General features: G+C 37.8%; 1 protein-coding gene across 1 annotated transcript in view; it reads right to left on the bottom strand.

Moving 5' to 3' along the window:
• IL23R (interleukin 23 receptor) overlaps positions 1-10351 on the bottom strand; it is a 66731-nt gene that overhangs the window by 54338 nt on the left and 2042 nt on the right. The window contains exons 3-4 of the mRNA XM_006766904.1: positions 8268-8564; positions 1201-1324 (exon numbers count right to left, since the gene is read on the bottom strand). Of these exons, the coding sequence (XP_006766967.1) occupies positions 1201-1324; positions 8268-8564 (421 nt within the window). The remainder of the gene's footprint in view (positions 1-1200; positions 1325-8267; positions 8565-10351) is intronic.

Here is a 10351-nt window from a genome sequence, read left to right as displayed (position 1 = left end):
TTAAAAATATGTTTTTATTGATTTTTTTAGACCACGAGAGCCATCAATGTGAAAGAGAAACATCTATCGGCTGCCTCCTGTATGCGCTGACTGGGGATTGAATCTGAAATCCTTTGGTGCACAGGATGACACTCCAACCAACTAGGCACCTGGCTAGGACTAAAGGCATTCTTTAAAAAAAAAAAAGATTAAAAAAAATAAACAAGGGTGACCAACTTACCCCAAATGGCCTATATTTTTCAAGTTAATGGTTTTATGTCCATCTTTAACAGTGACAGAGGAGTCCAACACAGACTGATGTAGTGGGTATGGTTGAAATGTAACATAGAAATATTTGAACTATGTACATGGAAGAATGGAAAGGGATTTTCTCATATCAGCCTTTTCCTATGTTGCAGTTTCTGAATAGTAGAAACTAACATGCATCCCCTCCTCCCCATTTAACTTATATGTAGTAAGATAACTTTTATGGTCAATCATTTGTCTTTAAGCATAAAACTTGAAGAGATTTTGGCTGCCTGGTGGTCTTGGCTCCTACAGTCTGGTATTGTTAGAACATAACAAAGGAGCATGACTACAAAGCCCTCCTCAACTCCAAGTAGAAAATGATTCCTTCCATTCCATCATTACTTTCAGTTTTAAAACCAAAGGTCCTGTGTCCCAGGAAACTCCTCAGACTCAGGAAAACCAGGAAAGTTGCTCAGCCTACTTGTCACCAAATTTAATTCAGTGCTAACCATGGACCTGGCGCTGTGATACACACTTTAAAAGCCAAATTTCATTTAAATAAATAGAACAAGCCTGTGCAATTGGTTCTATTTTGGCCCATTTCACAGATAAGGAGAAGTCTATTTGGAGAAATGGGGTAAATTGCCTAAACCTTAAAAGGATAGCTCTGGGATTTTTAAGCTGAGGTCCTTCTAAAACTGTCCTGCGGTATAACCATTAGGCTCCTGCCCCCAGTTTCCTATCAATGAATTAAAAGGTTAGAAAGGTTATAGAAAACCTTGCCCGCCCCAGAGTGAAAGTATTAATGGTGTGAAAGGGTTGTGGTAGCCTCACTTATCATGGTTAGGGAGCTGGGGGTGATCAGGGTGTCCATTCATGCTTGGGGCTCATTTCTTGGGTCCCTGCGGGGGGTGAAGAACTGGCTGAACTGCTGTGGAATTGCTTATTTAAAGTGTTGAGGAAGGAACCTACCTTTTCATGTGCACCACATACTTTGTGTCTAGGTAGGTGGGCTTTCCGGTATTCCAGGTACAAGTCATGTTGCCTGAATATTCATAAATTACACAGGTTACCTCGTCAGGGACATCTGGTGGATCTGCAACAAAATGCATCGCTTAGGAGCCACCATAGAAACATGGAGTTCTTTATAAAGCAGTTAGCTGATAAACTTTCCATTTCATTTGGGTAAACAGGTCAACACCCCTCAGCACTTCTCCCATTCATTCCTTACCACCTGACCTTGTAACCCACTCTGCCATAAACACTGCCCCTTTCCTTTATAGATTTCTCTATATACTCTACTTCCTTGGGGATATTAATGTGATCAAGTTCCTCCCATAAAATAAAATAAAAAATTCATCTCCCTAAACTCTCTTCTCTTAGCTACCACTGTATCTTTCTCCTTTTCTTAACCGTTTGACTGCTAAGGAGCACTATCGCACTCTTCTTATTTAAAACAAATTTATGTAAACAATTGGTATTTTTTAATTTTTGTTGTTGCAAAGCAATACAAGTGAGTTTGTTGTATAAAAAGTGTTTTATATTTTTTCCCATACATGCGCAATTAGTACCGCAGTTTGGGCATATGTCCGAAAAAATACGTCAGCAGCCAAACGGTTAATAGCTAAACTTTGTTGTTGTTTTTTAAGAATTCACTATACTGGTTTTTTTCTTCATCTCTTATTCACTTGTAAACCCCAACAGCCAAGAAATTAGCCCGCAATTCCACCAAAACCACATTTGGTAAGGTCTTTAATGATTTCCTAATCAATAAATCCCATGATCTCTTTGCAGTCATTACTGACCTGGACCTCTGCAGTGTTTAGTATTTGGGCCACACCCTCCTTGAAACCTTCTGTACCTTTTGGCTCCTGTGAACGAGTTCTCCAAAGGGTTCTTCTACTTCTCCTCTGGCATCTATTCCACTTTAAAAGTCTAGTGTTCATACCTACTATTGAGTATTAGTCGTAAAAGGAAAGGGAATCCTGACATGCTACAACACAGATGAACCTTGGAGACATTATACTAAGTAAAATAAGTGAGACACAAAGGAGAAATATTGTATGATTTTACTTAAATGAGGTATCGAGAATCCAAAGTCTTAGAGATAGAAAGTGGAATGGTAGCATGGTGGTTGTTGGTGGTTGAGGGTAGGGAGGAATGGGAAGTTGATGGTTAATGGATACAGAGTTGCAGTTTTGCAAGATGAAAAGCGTTCTAGAGAGGGACTTTTTCAGGAGCCACTGTAAAAGAGGCAGCCTCTTTCCCCCTGAAATTACTGTTTCGGAGTAATAGGGAGCCGTGAGTTACTGGTTGCACAGCAATGAACTCAATGCCACAGAACTGTACACTTAGGAATAGTTAAAATGGTATGTTTTATGCTGTGTCTGTTTTACCACAGTAAAAACAAGATTTTTAAAAATGTTGGTAACCACAGAATTCTATTTCAAAGTTCTTTCTCCCTTCCTCCACCCTTCCTCTGTGCTTTCTCTGAGTGGCCATATTATAGAGGAAATTATTAGATTTTGTCTGCTAGCATTTTTCTCTTTTCAGCACTGACATCTCCCTCATCCCCTCGCCACCCCCAAGGGCTATCCATCACTAGGCTCCACAGAGAAGCATGCCCTTGACCTAGGCTGATTAATCAAGTATTTCTCTTGGGAATGACCACATGACTCAAGATGAATCAATCAGAATTTTCCCAGGGACCTTTCCAGGAGCCATTGTAAAAGAGGCAGCCTCTTTCCCCTTGAAATTACTGTCTCTGAGTAATAGGGAGTCGTGAGTTGCTGGTGGCCATCTCCCTGTCATAGTGAAACTGCCTATTTAAGAATGAAGTCAACACAGGGGAGACAAAACCCAAGAGATGGGAAAAGATCAGAGAGTTCTGATGGTAGAGTTTGAGCCCTTGGGGCTTCTGGAGCTGATGAAACCCCAACAACTATGGAACAGCACCTGGAATTTTCAGTTACACCATCCAGTAATAAATTACCAAGAAAAAGATAAAAAAAGAAGTATGGAAATATTGAGTGCTGATTAAACACTCACTTTTCAGGCGCTGCTCTCTCAGCTTGTGCCTACATGTGCAATCCTGACTGGGAAACTAGACTATTCAGAGAACGACCAGACACATGGCAGAATGGAGGCTCATAAAGAATAAATGTACAGACATTTGTGCACCTGAAGTTATACCCAAAGATTTATCTTAAATCTAAATATACTTCTCGCAGGTCACCTGCAAATTACATACCAGGAATATTACTTGTAAAATCGGAAATAAAATGCAAAAAAAGTTATCCTCATTGCAAATTGAAAAGATAATAGGTATCATTTTGACCCATAAAAATGGCAAGGATTTTGAAAAATGGCAATCCTCAGTGTGGGAATGGACAAAGGACAATCCCTTAATACACTTGTGCAAATTGCTACAGCCTTTATGGAGAACACTTTACATATCATAATCTTTAGAAGCTAGAATAATATCTTGCAACTCAGCAATTTTACATCTAGGATTGCATTCTTAATGAAATGGTCATTTAGCTAAAAAATTTGCCTCTTAAAGTATTGTTTATTTTAATAAAAATTTAGAAACAAACTTAATAACCTAACATAAGGTTAAAGAAACTATAATGCACTCCTAAAATACATTCCAAAACAATGTAGAATACAATTATGTATGTTTAATTAGTTTAGTAAGTAATTAAATAATGGTCATATGATAAAGTGAAAAAAAACAAATTGTGATGTAGTATAGTATAGTGGTCTCATTTGAGAGACAGAGAGAGGGGGATTAAGGGGTAGAAAGAGAGAGATAGAGAGAGAAACGTGAAAGATACTCTGAATTATTAAAGAGGGATTCTATTAGTGAGATTATGGGATTATAGAGATAATGAGTACTTCTTTTTGCTGGTCTAAAAATTTTAAAACTTTATGCATTGACTCTGCAGTGTTTAGTATTTGGGTCACACCCTTCTTGAAACCTTCTGTACCTCTTGGCTCCTGTGAAAGAGTTCTCCAATGGGTTCTTCTTTGAGTTACAATTGGGAGAAAAAGGATGCCAAGTAAGGTAAAGAAAGCTTTAAATTTTATTTGCACCTTAAAGGAGATAGCTGTGGACACAGACATTTAAGTCATTTTGAATATTGATTGAATTGTGGTCTCTCAATGATTACAGTGATTTGTGCTGAAATTATTTTTGTTTTCTGGTTTCAGATAAGAGTATCATTGAATTAGTCATCATGAAAGACAACTGTCAATATTTTGGGATATGCTATTTATTCCACAGCATTCTATCTGAAGTGAATGCTCAGGGTTATAATTGTCTGATGATTTATTAACTTTGCAAAAGGCCAAATAGATATATATACACACACACACAAATAAGCACAATACCTATAATAATAAAAGCATAATATGCTAATTAGACCGGACGTCCTTCTGGACGAAGCTGTGGCGTTGGGGGCTGAGGCAGAGGTGGCCACCACGGTGGTGGGGGCCTAACCCCTAGTTTGTAATATTAATGTTAAGCTATGTAAAGATGGGAATGTGAGTATGGTTATGAGAGTAAGACCAAATTGTTGTTAGATCTCATTTCCAGGTTATTCAACGTTCAAGAATAAAAACCTACTTTACAACTAGATACTAAAATTACCCTGAAATATGCAAGGATGAGGCTTAAGTTTTTGCTCTTGCCTACCAATGCCATCCTCCCCTATTGGAGCACTTATTAATCACAGGCCAGGTTTCTAATTAATTCAGAGTCTAGAGATCATTTTCTACTGAGAGCATCTTGAAAGCAGAGTCTGTGACTCCCTCTTCTTTGAATTTCTAGCATTTAACACATTTTTAGTGCATAGCAGTCTCTCTATAAAGTATACTTCATGAATTGACTGGCTTGATTAATAACATGGTAATCATAAGCAGACTTAAAATGAGAACAGACCCAGTGCTTCTGACAAAGATCAGTCCTTAATTCCTTCTCCAAGGACAGCACAAGCCAACCTGCTTGTGCCAGTAATGCTACTTAATAGCAATGCTAAAGATGAATATTCAGGACTTTTGTTGGATAACAAGTTTGCTTTTATCAAGGTAAGTAGAGATCAAAGATGGTTAAAATTTAAGTCAAATATGTTTAGAATTTTAAATAAATGATTAAGTGGTGATGTGATTGTCCCATGTAAGGTTTATTTTAATTTGGCATTTTTAAATGCATAAAGGCATCTCATAGTGTTTGATTCCAGGATTGGTGTTATTTTGCTAGAACAAACTTCCCATAATAAGCATGCATGTAATCACAGACAAGAAACCAAGATATGTTTAAAATTATGGCTACAAATGAAAATTGTAATAATAAGTTTGTGTTTCACAAACTACACATTAAAGTACAGATCATTTTAAATATATATAGAGGAATAGATAACTTTTCAGGGAAAGCAATGATTCATTTATCTTCTCTTTTATGACTTGTCTCCAGTTTAAAAATATACCTATGATCATTTTGTTTGAAGCAGTAACGATAAATCGACATGGTAAAGCTCACAGGACAAATATCCTGTGATCAAAGTGATCCAGTGAAAGCAATGTGATTTCTAGAGTACCACAAAAACCCTCAAAAACCTTTTTTTCTGACCTACTTAAAAAGGAAGTTTTGTGTGCTAAGAATGCAGAACCCAAGGACACAGGGGTTCGAGTAAATTTTTACCTGGCAGTTACAATTCCATACTCATAACCAGAGGTCTATGTGAGAAGTTACAACTCACCAAGTAAATATTTTTTTTTAAGAGTGATGTTCTTTCTAAGCAGCCATTTGCAGAGAATAAGTGCTTCGTTATATTGTCCTAGAAGGGGAGAGAGCAAAGGCCATTCCCTGACCTTAAGCATCACCCAATGGTTTGGGGGGTGGGGGGCTCAGAGGCGCTCAGCCAACACTGGGAGAGCTCCTGGTGGGAATCTGTCACCCAAGCTGCAGCTCAGGGAAGGAAGCCATGCTTCTTCGGCCTCTTCCTTCCTCTGCCTTCAATCAAAAACTAACCTTTCCTCGTAACTGTGGAAGTTGTTAATTTGCCCTCTGAAAAAAATGATATATTATCTCAACACCCCCACCCCAAAGGATAAATAGTGAAGTAGTTAAACATTAAAGCTTATTTATATTTCCTGAGGATGTGGACAAGGTAGAGTCCTCATACATCAGATAAGATGTCTGCCTGTGGTTTCAATTACCACAATTTAGGGCAAGTTTAGCATATTGTTATCAGTTTAAGGCATACATTTGCCAACCTTATTCTTTGACTCCAAAACATACTACTTCCTTTTCAACTACTTTTCTCCCTCGGTGTACTTCTACCACCTCCCATATTTCTTCTCTATCTTTAAAAAAAAAAACATTTTTATTGATTCTTTTAAAGAGGGAGGAAGGGGGAGAGAGAAAGAAACATTAATGTCAGAGTGGATTTATCTACTGCCTACCCACCTGAGCATGTGTCCCTGACCGGGAATCAAACCAGCAACCTTTTGGTTTGGTGCATGGGATGATGCCTAACCCACTGAGCCACACCAGCCAGGGCTTCTTCTTTTTTTTTTTTTAAACTTGCAAGATCAGGTAACCAGAGTTAAATAGGACAATGGCCTTATTTGAGATCCCCTGCTTTTCAGTTATCCATTCTAGGGTCCAGGTGGTCTGGCTCTTACAGGTAAGGTCTGGAGGTGAAGAAGTAAGAACTCAGATTTGATTCTCATAAGTGTGGAGGAAGAGAACATAGCACATACCCAAAGCCCTCTACTTTCACTGAACATGGGCCTAGATGTCATCTATGTACATAAAAGCCAAGCGACTGGAACGACTGGTCGCTTTGACTTGCACTGCAGCCAGCCAACCGGGCGGATGGAAGAAGGGCAAGACAACCTCCTGCAGCCCCTCCCCCCTGCCGGCCCCAAATGACCCTGATTAGGACAGGCTGGCCAGATCCCACCCGTACACAAATTTGTGCACCGGGCCTCTAGTAGGGAATAAATATCTGGGTTAAAACAGTGCTGAATTATTGATCCATCTTTCATAATAGTACAACAAAGAATTAAGTATATTATTATGCAAGTCAGCCCATATTACTCTAATAATTTAAACATCTTTAGAATGCTTGAACACAAATTGAATTTTAGCAAATATTTTAAAGATTAACTTGATATATTTTTTCTTAATAATTAAGGTAATAAACATAATGATTCACAATTGGGGCAGTGGGATTAGAAGCAGGGAATTGTATCAGAATCTTCCATGTTTTGTCCAAAGGATGTATTTTTAAGGGCTTAGGCACATTGGTTGTACTTTAAAGTGTATAAAATGCTTTAAAAAATTATTAAAATTAAGGGCTTACCACAGTCAGTATAATTTGCCTCATTTTACAGATATGGAACTGAGGCTTGGATTCGTTAAGCAACTTGCCCAAGGTCACACAGCTGGTAAGGAGTGTAGCAAGAACACAAAGATAGTTTTGCAACTGTTTTTCTCCCTAAATCTTAGCTGCAAAATTTTACAGGTGGATCTGCTTCAAATTTGATTATATTAATTTGGAAAAATAAAAACACACATAAGCGAAAAACAGATGAAAAAACATTTAACACCTGCGTTTGTTGCCTCTCCTCTACGCTGTATCTGACCAGGTAACTGTTGAAAATTGTTTTTTTGGAGCTGTTGGTAACATGGAAACATTTATAGAGTTCACTTTAAAAGTTCATATTTCAGTCTTCTTCTAAAGAGTCAAAAATTCTGGGAATACTGAGCCCTCGCAACTGCTGGAGCTGGGCAGTGGCTGTCCCAGTAGACCATATCTCTGCTTTCCTCTCTGCACAGATCCCACCAGCTTTTGTAACTCATTTATTCCACCAGTCTGGCCCCTGGAGACATTTAAGTTTGCAATTCCTGTATTAAACTAATAGAAGAAGTGAACTATATCAATTTGCCTCTATTTTTAGACAAGTTGGTGATTACCAATGATGGTTAGACAAACTTTTATTTGGACTGTGAATGCACCCCACACACTTACATCCAGAAGAGATGTCTTCCCCACATATCAGCGTCTCTTGAGAATATCCGGGACATTCAGCTGTGCAGCGCAGGGAGGCACGTGGTTCCAGAAAGCTGTCATACCGAAGCTTAGCTGTCGTTTTATTAATCCTTGTGATTTTCAATCCTTCTTTGATGTTATTTTTATAAAAATAAAATTTCCTTGGTTGGCAGTTCTTAATTGTGGCTTGGCAATATATGGAAATATTCATACCCATCTTAAAAATTTTGGCTGGTTCTACCCAGATGTGGCCAGAGCAGTTTATATTTGTAATTCCTGGAAATAAGTAGATTAAAAGAATAAATTCCATATAAAACATTAAAGCAGGAGATTTTTTAAAAAATAGGCCATTACTTTTAAAGTGTATTCTTTTCTATTAATTAAATGAATTTCATTGGGAAAAAGTTGGGCACTAAATGTATCTTTTAACTGATTAGCTTATTGCCATATATTTTTACTATGCTTCTGTTAAGATGCAGGAGCATGACAAAAAACTAGTATCGGCCTTTAAGCTTCTCTGTCTAAAGAGCAAGTATAATTAGCTCTCTTATTTTAAAGCAGAGAACCAAGGCATTATGAGGTTACACCTTTTTTGAAAGGTAAGATTAGATATGACACTTGGCACTACAGAATCTAAATCCCAACTAATCAATCAGTCTTCATTATTTTTTTTTTTTTAGATAAAGGCTACTTTACCAGAAAATTCAGAGTTTAATGAATAAAACCATACTGCTACTTATGGCCGAAATCTATTGCTCGGTAACCACTTAAAATTCACTCTAAATTTAATAATATGGGAAGTGTTCAGAATTTTTTTAAGTTAAAAAGAGCATTGCAAAATAACGTATGTAATTGTAATATACATTCATGTTAGAAAGAAATAGATGGATTAATTAAAGAGAAATACACTGATATTAACAATGAATTATTAAATCAATAATTTTTCAATACACAGGAGTCAACATGGATTGCATAAGAATAGGTCACAGAAAAATATGTTAACTTCTCTTTTGAATAGGGTTCTTGGATTGGTCAGAGGAATGTTAAACATGGTATATATATATATATTTTTTTTTTTAATTCAGCAAAGCTATTTAAAAAGGGTAACATAAAATTCTAGTAGAAAACTTGGAAAAGATCGTCTGGACTATATTAAAAATTTTCATAGCAGATTGAAAAATAATATATATATAAAAGGCTAAGTGTCAATCCATCCAACCAGTCGCTATGACATGCACTGACCACCAGGGGACAGATGCTCAACACAGGAGCTACCATGACACGCACTGGCCATTTAAAATTAAACGGCACCATGGACCTGGTGCCAACAAAGCAACACTTGGCTTCCCCCAAGTGGGACACAGGCCCTGCCTGCCACCACCCCTGAGCGATACCCCACCAAATTGCAGCCGACACTGCCGAGACCCCATGGCCCAGAAACGGTCACTGTGGGCGTTGGGTAATGAAGTCACATAGCGACGCCTGGCTTCCTCTCCCTAGCAACTAGCCTCCTTGGAGTTTCTTCAGTCCAGGAACCTGACTTGCTTTATAGCCAAGTGCAAACATTTTAAACTTTAACCAAATGTCTGTGAAGCATTTTCCTGTGCCTCATCTCACCTGATCCTCACAGAAGTCCTGGAGCAGGTAGATAGGAGACTCGGTAGAATCTTATTTTCTTTTCATTAGCCGGAAAACGAAAATTTAGAAAGTTTAGGAACTTGACCCAACTGAAAAGAAGTAAGAAATGGTGGAACTTGAAAATGACTTCACGTTTTCTCACTGCACAGAATATAGTCAAACACTGCTGCAGTTAAATAGTTTACCCTTTGTTCTCCCTGTGTGATCTTTAATATTAATCTGCTTCATGTTGATATTTACTGCTGTGTTGCTGATAATTACCTGAAAGAGAAGTTGGGGTGCTTCACTGGATTGGAAAAAGTTCAGCTAAGTCAGAAAGCAGGTCTAATTAAGCAAGTTTATCTATACATCTAAAGCTCTCGCTGGTGCCAATCACAGGCGTGTTTTGATCTGTCATTGTCGATCGTGAATTTATTTGTCACTTC

This window comes from Myotis davidii, unplaced genomic scaffold (genome assembly GCF_000327345.1).
Source record: "Myotis davidii unplaced genomic scaffold, ASM32734v1 scaffold122, whole genome shotgun sequence".
Lineage (NCBI taxonomy): Eukaryota > Metazoa > Chordata > Mammalia > Chiroptera > Vespertilionidae > Myotis > Myotis davidii.
The sequence above is the reverse complement of the archived record's forward strand: the minus strand, read 5'-3'. Positions and strand labels throughout refer to the sequence as shown.